The sequence below is a fragment of the Microcaecilia unicolor genome, chromosome 2 (assembly GCF_901765095.1).
Source record: "Microcaecilia unicolor chromosome 2, aMicUni1.1, whole genome shotgun sequence".
NCBI lineage: Eukaryota > Metazoa > Chordata > Amphibia > Gymnophiona > Siphonopidae > Microcaecilia > Microcaecilia unicolor.
Window position 1 is genome coordinate 431,589,190 of NC_044032.1, and position 13,312 is coordinate 431,602,501.

The following is a 13,312-nucleotide window of genomic DNA, read 5'->3' on the forward strand; positions in this document are numbered from 1 at the left end:
GGCAAAACCTACTATGTCCATTCTACCTCCAGGTTCAGACCCCTGGGAGCCACCGTATCCCACTCGAAGATAAATCTCTGTTCAATATACAGCAGCTGTGCTGTGACATCACCCCCTCCTCTGCACGGAGTGATCTGTCTAAGCACCGTGCATTTTAAATCAGCTACTTCATGAGCATGTGCTATCCAGTGGCTGACCAAAGGAGCCTCTTGTTTACCAATTCTAATGTTGCTAGCATGCTCAGCCAGACGTTTTTTTAACTGGCGTTTCGTGTGCCCTATATAGTACATTTGACAAGGGCACACTATACAATAAACTACTCCTACACTGGTGCAATCAGTAATGCTGCGCAAATAATATTTCTTGGTGGTACCAGGGATCCAAACCCATTGAGTAGACATGGAAAATGTACAAAATGCGCACTTCCCACATGGTGAATGTTGCCCCTGGTTGTTACCATTATTTCTAGGTTTATGTAACAACTCCCCTAGATTAGACATGCGGGAATAGGCTATTTTTGGATGCTCAGCAAACACCGGATGAGTTCTTAAGATGTGCCAGTTCTTATGTATAATATGTCCTATTTTAGAGGCTTTAACAGAAAAAGGCAGAACACAAGATAAAGTGCGATCTATGGATCTTGCGGTGGGGAGAAGTAACCAGGGACGTTGAGCATACAACGCTCTCTTGTATGCTTTTTTAATCACCCCCATAGGATGCCCTCTTTGCAGAAATCTTTGAGTCATAGGCTTAGCTTGTTTTCTAAATTCACTTGTGGTTGAACATATACGTCTAAGTCTCAAAAACTGGCTTATGGGAACCCCTCTCTTGAGAGCAGGATGGTGAAAGCTAGTGTAATGGAGTATGGAATTACGGTCTGTCTGTTTTCTATATATAGTGGTACTGAACTCATTATTATCCATTCTCTTGACCAATATATCCAAAAACTCCATTTTCTCACTATCCATACGAAAGGTGAAGTGCACTTGAGTGTCCAATGTGTTCAAATACTCAACAAATTTAAGGGCCTCTTCCCTAGTGCCCTGCCAGAATAAGATCACATCGTCTATGTATCTCTTCCATAGCAGGATATGTTCCTGCCATGGTGAGTGATATACATATTTCTCCTCAAACTGAGTCATGTACAGACACGCCAGCGAGGGAGCGACCGTGGCCCCCATGGCCACCCCTCCCCTCTGCACATAAAACTCATTCTGGAAACTGAAATAATTCTGGCAGACCACCAAGGTGAGCAATTGGCTCAACACCTTAACTTTAGCCATAGGCATGGCAGAACGTATCAAATATTCTGATGCCATCTTAATGAGTTGATCCTGAGGAAGGTTGGTATATAATGCTACCACATCTAGCCCAATCATGTGAAATTCACCATCCCGTATGTGTGTTAAATCAATCTCTTCTAGCAATTGAATAAAATGTAAAGAATCTCTGACATATGACTCTGCCTGGCTCACGTACGGTTTTAAAAACCTGTCCATGAATTGAGATATAGGTTCCAAGACAGAGTCACGTGTCGATACTATAGGGCGGCAGGGGGGATTCTCCAAGGTTTTATGAACCTTGGGTACAAAATATATATACGGAATCTTCGGACACGGATGACATAAAAATCTTTGCTCCTTAATCGTAAGTATACCATTTAATACTGCAGTGTCCACCCACTCATCTATTTGCTGTTTTAACTCTAGAGTGGGATCTCTTCCAATTTTGTTATAAAACTGTTGTTGATTCAATTGATTAAGGGCTTCTCTAACATATTTCTCAGAGTCCATAATAACCGTGGAGCCCCCCTTGTCCGCCCTCTGTATAATAATTTCCTTATTTCTTGCTAGTCTATCAATACTCTGCCTTTGAGAGTAAGAGAGATTACCATCTGCTCTCCCCTCCTGACTCTCTATAGAAGAAAGTTCCGCCAGAACCAGTCTCTGAAAAGTAACAATTGACGGATCGATGGGTCCCGGAGGTACCCATCTAGATTTATACCCAGTACGGGGAAGATAGGAATCCGGTCCTACTACAGATTCTTGTGCCCCAAAAAATAGTCGTAATCGGAGCTCCCTAAAAAACCTATATAGTGCCCGACGCGTAGCAAAAGCATCGTAAGTATTAGATGGTACAAATGAAAGCCCTTTACTTAAAACATGCTGTTCCTCTATAGATAAATTAACCTGTGATATATTGATTATATTGCTTTCTTGGCCCCCTTCCTTACTTTTCCCGACGTTTTGCCTGCCTCCTTGGTTTCTATTTGTATTTCTTGGATCTGTTCGGGTAACCTTAAAAAAGAAATAGATAATGTAGTCCCAGATTCCTGCAATCTTCCTGATCTTAAATTTGTTTCCCCTTGATTTCTTTCCTTTATGCCTTCATCATCCCCTGAAGAGTCACTGGAGGAGATCTTAAAGTTCACTCTCCGTCCTGCAGTTCTATTTTTTCGTCCCCGGGTCCGTCTATCCATCCACCCATATACGTAACCTTTAGTATAGTCGTACTCATCACGCTTATACTTAGTAATTTTTAATGCTCTTTGTTCCATTCTATATTTTTCAATTTTATCATTATGTTCCCGTAATTGCTGTTCATATGTCACTCTATCTGACACTTGTTTAATATACTCCTGTTTCTTACATACATCTTCTTTTTGTACTTTAATCTCTTCCTGCAAAGCCTCTATTGTAAGTAACATTAAATCCAAGGAACATTGTGGAATCACTGCGTTCCATTTAGACACATACTGCTCATTGCCCAAAATTCTCGGCTCTTTATTCATTCGTAAACCACGTGGTACCCTTTGTACGTGGCAATATTCCACTAGAGCTGCCGAATGTAGCTCTGACCGAACTAATGATTTATGGGCTCTCAAAACTTCATCCCAATGACATATCTGTGATTGCTGAGCATTCGCAAACAATCTATCCCCTCCTAGTAATTCTGAGATACACCCCTCTGAGAGGCCTGTTTTGGACTCCCATCTGGCAGTTGCCATAATCCCCTCCTCCTGCACAGTATATATATTACTGGGGATAAATATTTAAACTAGAAGAACAGATCCCAAAACTATATCACAAAAAACGTTCTTCCTTTAAAATATTTAATTTCTTTTATTACAATACATATATCACATAAAACCACTTATGCTGTGTAAGTTCCGGAACTTGCCCAGTCACACCCTTCACTTCACCACCCATTCACATAAACCTTGTGTGGGCACATTTCTATATATCCATAATCTGTGTACATGCTCCCCAATTGTTGTTTCCTCAATTTCAAATCTTCCACTTGTGTCTTAGATATCGTCCTTAAAGGTTCAAATTATAGTCCTTTTAAATCATAAAAATCTTCTAAATCACATCAAGCAGGAGCACAGTGTTCACAACAAAGTCTCTCCAGCACTCTTCTTGGAGTAGTGTTAGTTCAGCAGAGTGAATCAGTGCAGTGTGTCAAGGGCTTCCTGGAATTTACATACTTTTTCCAGACTTTAAGCACCTTAAAACATGCTGGGTTTAGTTTATGCCATTTACCACAGAACACACAGGAACATATAGACATAAAATTAAAACAGTAACTTAAAACCAATCATTGAAATTGTGCACGGTTAAGAAATTGTTTAGGGTTTCAGAATAAAAGACCCAAAAATAAATCTTTCAGCAGCCAATCATAAGTCACAGCACACAGACAGAATAGAAAAAGAAAACCACACTCATATATTGTCCCACATACAGAGGTGTCTCAGTGTATTGAGGACAAAATCTTAATCCTAAATTTGGTAAAATAAAACATTTAAATTAGAGCTAATCTAACAGGCCATGAAAGTATACAACGGCAAGCTTAATAGTAACACATGCAGTAAATAAAAATATACTCACGATTCGTGCAATGTAATCTCCAGCGCAGAAAGTCAATTGAGAAAGAGGACAGTTAGTGGGATCACCACACACTTCCGAACTCTCGGTGGCGTCAACCGCAAAATAGAAAGGTCTTTACAGAAAGCCCCTACCAACGTAGGGACCCAAAATAAAAATTACTAATTGGCGGAAAGCTCCACGCCTTAACCGCTAGTGACATTAAAAGTGAGAGAGACAAAAACTGCAAACAGAGATGTGTACCTGAGAAGTGAGTGAGTAAATACCTAGTGTCAGCTAATATATGTACCCTATTTTATAAATACTGTCCCCCAGGGTATGCTTCTACAACCAGGATTCTTCTCTACTGGCTGCCAAGAGTCTTCTCCATTGGCCATGATTCACTCCAATGGTAGAACCCTCAAAAAAGGGGGGCCTACTACCCCTCAAAGAGTCCAAGAAGCTGCAAAATAAGTTCCCTGAACTCGAAGGACAGCTATCCCATGGATTTTCGCTGGTTAGGAAGATTCTGCTCAATTCAACTGAAGATTCCACTCAATTCAACTAACCCCCACGGGATACTTAAATATACGTCTAAAAATTTAAAATCCCCTAGTCAGCTTGCTCCAATGGCAACAGATGCGCTGGACGTCTCTGTATGACATTGCATGCATCAGAGCTAAACTAACTCATGCAGGAGCAAAAGGTCGAGCTGTGGAGCTAGCACACTTCGGGAATGAAGTGGGATATTGCTCAATTTCTACCAATTTGTTTATACCGTCATCCACCTAAGGGGCGGAGATGAGTCCAATAGGTGGGTGTAAGCGATTCCTCAAGCATCGGTATTGAAGCCAATGGATCTAGCGTGACACAGGTGGAAGAGGGTATAAGAAAATAGGAGTATAGCATGTCCCGGGAAAAAGTCCCTGTAACATACATCGGAAACAGTAAAGCGGGAGAGAATATAAAGAGTAAAAAGGAAAATAAATATTTTAAAGCAAAACAAAACACATGTAAGCTCATGGGGGAAGGTACAACCATAAAGGAGCCATTAGTCGGAACACATTAGCCGGAACAAAAAATGTGAAAAATTCCACGTTCATCATTCACTAGACAATATATTTTCCACTCAACAAACCACGAGAAGGAAACTCAAAAGCATTAGAATGGAACAGCTGACAGGAAGTAATCCTGCAATGCAAGGGCAAAGCAACCAGACGGAGCGGGAGACCATCAAAAGATAAGAATATTAATATTAATTACAAGACTTTTGTAGCGTAGTGCATACATGCTGGGTTAAAGCAGCTTTTAATACGGCAATACCAAACATTATGTATGAGTAGGCTAGAATCAGCTTCTGAAATTAAACCACCGGGTACATGTTTCCCGTAGATAACAGCTAAAGTAGTACTGTATGTACAAAGCAATAAACAATATGAACCGTCTCTGACTAAGATTAATGTTCTAGGAGCGACAATAGGAAGCTTGCATCTAGGGCAAGAGCATAAAATAATAGCAAGAGCATATTTGAAAATTACTGCAGGACCCTATGTCCAGGAAAATAACACAGCCTCATATCGGCAGACAATAAACAAGGCTGGCCAAACCAACCATCACCAGAGCTCATGTAAACATCAAACCCAGATCTACAGACAAGTTAATTTACAATAGGGAATACCTCTCAAGAGAGACAGACTCTGAGAGCAGGTTACAACGATCAGAATAGGCACATAAAGAGAATAATAAACCCATACATGAAAAAAGAAGTCTGAGACTTGCAGTGGAAACATGACTGGCAGTATGGGAAAGTACAGTAAGTGAAAGTTGGAGGCAGCTTTGCAAAAAAAAACTTTAAAAGTAAAGTTAGAATTGAAAACAGAGAAACTTACAGTCTTCAACAGGAGAGGAGGGGGTATAGAGAGTGGAGGGAGAGAAAAATTCATATACAGTGGTGGAAATAAGTATTTGATCCCTTGCTGATTTTGTAAGTTTGCCCACTGACAAAGACATGAGCAGCCCATAATTGAAGGGTAGGTTATTGGTAACAGTGAGAGATAGCACATCACAAATTAAATCCGGAAAATCACATTGTGGAAAGTATATGAATTTATTTGCATTCTGCAGAGGGAAATAAGTATTTGATCCCCCACCAACCAGTAAGAGATCTGGCCCCTACAGACCAGGTAGATGCTCCAAATCAACTCGTTACCTGCATGACAGACAGCTGTCGGCAATGGTCACCTGCATGAAAGACACCTGTCCACAGACTCAGTGAATCAGTCAGACTCTAACCTCTACAAAATGGCCAAGAGCACCACCACTGTATGTAGCAACAGAGGAAGTGTTCTCAGGAAGTATCTAAAAAGGGATTACGCAGGAGAAATAGAGATAAGATTTAGTATTGAGAACTCCTCTATTAAGGGAAAAGAAGCAAACTTTTAAAAACTTTATAACCACATTGTGGAACACGATAAGATCTACCAGGCTGTGTCTTGCGGCATAAAAAAAAAATCTGTCTCTGAGTTTTAACGAAATAACATCTTAATTCTGAAAGTCTCAGAAACAGTTTCAGAAAGAGACCAGAAAGCAAAAGTAAAACAGCTGTTTATAAATTCAGCCAAAAATTATGTTAGTAAGGGGTCAACATTCAACTGGAAGATAAAACAACGGAATTTTAGTCAAGATCTATAATCAACCCCCACTTTGACAAAAATTCTGGTGGCGTGTTTAAATCGAACGCGGCGGTCACCAAATGCCAGCCACCCTTCAGGGGTGGGGTGAGCACTGAGGGACCCACCCCACAATAGCCTGACCCCCTGCAACCAGTCACAGAATCTATGACAAGACAGAATTAGTGTGTACAGCCTGAGCTCTTTCATTGTCAATTTTAGCAGACAGTGGAGGAGTGTGGTAGCCCTGTTAGTCCACTCTTAAGGTTATCAATAGAAACAGGGCCGTGCCTAGGGTCTCCGGCGCCCCCCTGCAGTTGGCCTCTCTGGCGCCCCCCCCCCCCCCGAAAACGAGCACACTACCTGCGCTCTTCTCCCCAGATCCTTTTTTTTTGTTTGTTTAAATGGCGTGTGGCAGCGTAAGTGAGGAGGCGGCGCTCCCCCGCCCCGACGTGTCTTCCCTTCGCTGTGTCCCGCCTTCTTCTGACGTCAGAAATGACGTCAGGAGAGGCAGAACCGAGTGAAGGGAAGACACGTCGGGGCGGGGGAGCGCCGCCTCCTTCTCACTAACACTGCCTACGCTGCCTATACTGCCGCGCGCCGGAGAGGTAAATTTAAACAAAAAAAAAAGGATCTGGGGAGAAGAGGGCGAGCGAGGTAAGCATGGTGCGGCGGGGCGCCCCCCAGAGGATGGCGCCCTCCTGCCATGCTTACCTCGCTTACCGCGTCGGCACGGCCCTGAATAGAAATCAAACAAAATAAAACATGGAAAAGAAAATAAGATGATACCTTTTTTATTGGACATAACTTAATACATTTCTTGATTAGCTTTCGAAGGTTGCCCTTCTTCCTCAGATCGGAAATAAGCAAATGTGCTAGCTGACAGTGTATATAAGTGAAAACATTCAAGCATTAATATGACAGTCTGGGAGCAGACAGTGGAAAAGGTGCTGGTACTTAGTACCTCCCTCAAAAAAAAAATGCCCTGGTTATTTCTAATAATCTTTTGCTAGTGTTGTCAATTGCTAAAACAGGGCATACTCAGTCTATTGCAGGCAAGCTCCGCCTACTGGCTTTAGTTAGTGGTCTACAACCCTCCTGTTTTATGCAACCTCCCAGAAAACAGACCCTGCTAAGTCGCGCCCCCTGTGACGAAACGTTACCTTCCTGTGGAGAGGAACCAGTCAAATTTACGGCAGCACGGGGGCACGCCCCTTTTAAGGTGGACGAGATTGTGCGCAAATAGGAGGGGGTCAGGGAGAATAGTTAAATACCATCAACACAACAGAGAAAACAAAAAACATTTTGGAAAATATATGTAAAATGTCCATATCTAAATGACTGGGGGGAAAAAATGAACTTTTAAAGGTTTTCTGATCGAGTCCGCTGTATCCGTTTTTTTGTTTTTTTTTTACCTTTTGCCCTTGGAGCTCAGCTCGATGGGGTTAGTATTAGGGATGATAGAAGATGCGGGGGAGAAGTTCGGCTCCGGGCTGCTGTTTCGGTGGGTTCCCGCGGGCGGCTTCATGGAGAGTGTTTCTTGGTCCATTTGTCTGCTCGGAGTTCTGCTCTTTCTGGCCGTGTACTGGCTGCTCCAGACCCTCTGGGATTTCCACTTGATCATCTCTGGAAACGCGCCCCCAGGGCCTCTGCCTTTGCCCATCCTGGGCAACTTCGGCCACGTTCTGCTGCCGAATTCGCTGATCTCACATTTGTTGCAGTGGAAGGAAATGGGCTGGGGAGAAATCCCGCAGCAGTGGAGCTGGAACGGATTCCTTTTCACGCACCTCATCGTCGGCGAACTGGCCCGTATTTACGGCAAGATCTTCAGGCTCTTTATCGGCCATCGCATGATAGTCTTCCTCAACGACTTTGAGACACTGAAGGATGCGCTGGTGAACTATGCTGAAGTGTTCTCGGAGCGGCCCGATTCAGCCCAGGTTTCCCTCATCACCGAGCGGAAAGGTAAGAGCTCCGGATCCGGGAGAGGAGGGGACATAAGAGCTCTGCTCTTTCTGCCCCATCCGTTGCCCGCTAGCAGATTGGATTCCATAGATCCTGTGGCTTAAGTCCAAGAATTGTATTGGTTTTAGAAAAAGACAAACACTTTATCAATCAATCAACATCAGCAGCTGTAACACAGAATTCGAACAAAAGATCATCCTGTGGTCTTGATCTGCCTTTGTTTTCTCAGGTTCTTTCTATTTGCGTTTCAGCGTCAAACCTGCGAATTACACGTTGCTGTCGCCGACCCCGTTGTCTGTTTGTTCGTCTGTGCACAAACAGGTCAGGATCCATCTCTGGACGGATTTAGATAGAAATTGGTAGTGGACTGTCTTGCCCAAATAACAGGACCCCGCTTTTGCCAAATTTCAGGCAAATGGGTGACTCGAGAGAGCCCGCAATGCACATACTAGGTGACCTGCTCATCCTAGGAACGAGCACTGCTACGTTCATCAGCTATGCAGACCAGTAGACACCACTCGTGGGCTGGCTATGGTGGGGTAACTTCGGCTCACTACCGCTGCTGTTTATTTGAATGTCAGTTACAGTTGGAACCTGAATAGATGAAAATTCCCACACAACTTCAACATAAATACGTAAGCATTGCCTTACTGGGCCATATCATCAAGCCAATATCCAGTTTCAAACAAGTCACAAGTACCTAGCAGGATCTCCAAACGAGTAGAGATTACATGCCTCTTGCACCTGCTGCATTACATTCAAAATGATGCTAGCCAAATTGACATTGTACTGTGCCTTGCAAACTCAATCCTCGTGGGGGGGGGGGGGGCATAGTTCTGCAAAATCAGGTCAGTGTCATTTCATTTTCAGTTTGGAGTCGGGGAAGGGTTAATACACATAGGTATATGCCTAGTGTGCAAAATCAAGATGGAGCCTATGAACACGTCAGCTCTCCTACATGAGATTGGTAAATTCCTGATAGGTGTGGGAGACTTGGGGCTAGAGTTGGGTTACCTGCCAGTGGTTTTAATTAAGGGAGGCAGAATAGTTGCTGGTAAACCACAAACAATCTGCCTCTCTCGTTGCAAATAATGTGTGAATAGTGCACACTTTCACAAAGAGTGTGCACACTCTTAACCACATTGTGCCCACAACGGGAAAAAAATGGTTTAAAAAAAACCTGAGCAAAATAAACATTCCTGTAAACGATATGGGAAAAAAAGATGACATGAAAATTTTCAACCTGCGCACCCCTACCTAGTAGTAGACCTGCTGTACTCCATGCTTCCTCCCTGTGTGGCTCCAGTACTTCCCCAGGCCCCCTGAATCCATGTTTTCCCGTGCTCTTTCCTCTTGCACAGGCTGCCATTTTCTTTTTCACCTACCCTGCTAATTTATCTCTCCAGAGCAATCCAGATACTGGTCTGAGTATGGCAGCAGCTTTTGAGTTCAAGGAGTAAATTGCTGCTCACTCTTAATAGGCACTGTACATAATTTTATCTGAAGCAATGAAATGTGAAGTGACTTGCCTGAGCTCTCGAGGATCATCAGTGAAAGAAGTGGATCCAATGCTCTGCTTCCCTGGTTCTGTGCCACGGTCCTATTAGCTAGCCTATTCTTGGCCATGTGCTTGTTCATTCCTTGTGTTCACTAGCAAACTGCTGCTGACATCAAAGCCAGGTCCTGCAATTTCCCCTAAGCCACTTCTGGAGGAGGTCAGCCCTGAGGAGGAAGGCCATAAATGGAAATTGGGGGGGGGGGGGGGGGGAGTGATCTGAGGGAAAGAGTTAATGTGGTCTGGGGGTTGGGGAGAGAAACAAAGTAAATGGTGGTTGGTGGTAGGACTTACAAATGTTTGCTTAGGGGCCATTCTGTTATCAATGTTGCCTTGGTCCAGCCAGGTCAGGAGGGACAGACCATCTCCTGTCAACTGGCCTTTCCTGGCCTTTCCTCTGCACCCTTAAAAGGTAAGGAAATAGGACAGGGCTGGCAGGGGGGTAGAAGAGAGCCTGGTAGGCCTATAGGGGCAAGAGGAGCAATACATATGGCTTCTTAGTGAGGAAGGGAGTTGATACCAGATTTTGGGAGGGGGGTTGATTTGGATAGTTTGCCAGTTCAACAGATTGTTGTAGAAATTGGCCCAACAGCAAACTGTCATTTCTATTTACACTTGCTTTGGTTATTTCTAAGTGTAGGTGCGTGAACTACTTTCACAAACGATTAAAATATTTGCAGGCTAGCCTCTGTGGATGACACATTTTTGAAACGCCAGCCACTGCAGCCAAAATAAATCTGAACATTCAGTGCCACTATCCAAATAGTGGCCAACGCTGAATATCCAGATTCTTTTAATTTCATTTATGAAATTTGATATACTGCATTTGCAATAATTGCATCAAAGTGGTTTACATAAATGGTATTTTTAGATTTCTATGACAGTAGTCCACTGTAAATAGGAGGAACCAAGAAGCAAACCAATAGAGAAATGGTACAAGAAGATTTACAGGTTAAAAAGAAGAGTAGGATACACTGTCTCAGCTAATGGTGAACCTAATTTATCTAGATTTACTATCTACTGACCCCCCCCCCCCCCCCACACACTTTTTACAAAGCTGCACAGTAATGATGGGACACAGCCCATTCACTTTGAATGGGCAGTGTCGGCATTGCCACACTGCTTTGTAAGCAGAGGCCATAGTTACAACTCTAGACTCAAGGAAAAAAATATCCGAAAGGTTTGTAGAAAGCATATGATTTATTCTAAAACCTAACCAAACATGTACATGGAAACCATGACACAAATGTAGCTCCTGGGGAGACTACCTCCTGTCAAAGAGCTAGATATAGTTTTCTTCTCTCTTCATTCCATTTACAAACATTAGGGAAAATCTGAATCTTCACACTCAGAAAAATAAGATCTTGTAAAATACAAATGTGTAATTGCTTCATTATCTTGAAGAAAAGCAAATGAAATATTGAGATCCTGCTTTTCCTCCTTTGCAGACCAAACTTCTTTAAAACAAACTAAGATTTCATAAAAAGAGAGAGTTGAAGCTTATGGAAATGTCAGTAGCCTTAAATAAAGCTCCCAGGTAATTTTCCAGTTTCTTACAAAGTGTCATCTTGCCTTGAATTAGAGCAGATTTAAAATCTTTAATCTGAGATATTTCATCTGCTGCCCTTAACAGAGCTGTTGTTCGACCTTATCAGCCTGGACTTTTAACTGATTATCCAAGGTCTGTACTTTAGCAGAATGTTGTGTAATAACAGTAATAAAACCAATGCAAACCTGGTGTAAAGATTCTAGGGTAGTTCAGGTGGAGTCTCGGGTCTCTTTCTTTTGATCCCGTCAAGGACTTCATTTCTTGGGACAGCAAAATCACACCAGCCCCATCTATTTGCCAGCTACATCCACCATACATGGTGTCACCAAATTACTTGGCACCATAAGATCTTCCTTTTGTGTGAAAAAGTGTAGGAAGCCCCCTTAACAGAGCTGTTGGTGCTAATAATGGCCCAAGCAGCTTCATGTGTTTCCACACTACCCCATGGTCCGGGAGGATGATCTAAGCAATGTCCATTGAGACCAGCAGTTGAACAAAGCTGGTAATACAAGACTAAGGACCGGAAGGAGGTTGAAACTATTAGAGGCAGGGGAAGGGGGGAGCAAGGAATGTACAATCTACCTTTCATAAGAGCATAAGCATTCCCATACTGGGACAGACCGAAGGTCCATCAAGCCCAGTATCCTGTTTCTAGCAGTGACAAGTTCAGGTCACAAGTACCTGGCAAGATCCCAAAATAGTAAAACAGATTTTATGTTGCTTATCCTAGAAATAAGCAGTGGGTTTTCCTAAGTCCATCTTAATGGCTTATGGATTTTTCTTTTAGGAAATTATCCAAACCTTTTAGAAATCTTGATAAGCTAACTGCTTTTACCACATTCTCTGGCAACAAATTCCAGAGTTTAATTACAAGTTGAATGAAGAAATATTTTCTCTGGTTGGTTTTAAATGTACTACTTAGTAGCTTCATTGTGTGCCCCCCATTGTAATATGTTTGGAAAGAGTAAACAAGCAATTTATTCCTATGCGATTTATCCCTGTCCCTTTATACTTCCTCCAGAGCCAGCATCTCTTTTGTGTCCCTTTCCCTCTTCACGTCTGGCTTCTCTCCTCTCTCTTCCGTTCCTCCTGCACCTCCTGACTTTCCCCCATCCACCTTTTGTAATCTGGCATCTCTCTGTTCCTCCCTACATTGGGCTAGTGTCACCTCTCCCCCCCCCCCCCCCCCCCCCCCCCCGGTCCAGTCTCTCTCGCACTCTCTTCCCTCTGCTCTCCCCAGTCCAGTATCTGTATTGATCTCTTTCCCTTCTTCTTTTACTCCAAGCCTCTCTTGTTCGTTCTCTCTGTTCCCTCTGCTGTCTTCCTCCCTCTCCCCAAGTCTAGCATCTCTCCACCCCCACAATGTGCCTGCTTGGTCCAACATCTGTTTAAACCACCTCTCCCCCAGTCCTCCAAAGGCTGTGGCAGGTCACAGCAGAGGCAGTGCTAAAAGCTGCTCTCTCTCTCTGACCCGTGAGGCTTTTCCTCTGCCATATCCCACCTCTCTGATGCAACTCCTGTGGGTGGGAGCAGCAGAGGAAAGATCTGCTGTACAAAGAACAGCTTTCAGCATTGCCTCTGCTGCAACCCACCACAGCATTTGGAGGACTGGAGGGAGGAGGTAGATAGATGCAGGTGCACTGGAGAGGGGGGTGGAGAGACTCTGTTGCTTGGTGTGGGAGGGGTGGAGGGAAAGGTAGGGCTGCAGTTT

At 43.4% G+C, this 13,312-nt stretch overlaps 1 protein-coding gene across 2 annotated transcripts in view; it reads left to right on the forward strand.

Moving 5' to 3' along the window:
• The first annotated feature begins 7,798 nt into the window (after positions 1 to 7,798).
• The window catches only part of LOC115461170 (cytochrome P450 2U1-like), a 46,829-nt gene continuing 41,315 nt past the window's right edge, over positions 7,799 to 13,312 (forward strand). For both annotated transcript variants that reach the window (XR_003940670.1, XM_030190793.1), the window contains exon 1: positions 7,799 to 8,497. Coding sequence is in view for 1 of the 2 variants with exons in the window: in XM_030190793.1 (XP_030046653.1) it covers positions 7,972 to 8,497 (526 nt within the window). In the remaining variant the exon portion in view is untranslated. The remainder of the gene's footprint in view (positions 8,498 to 13,312) is intronic.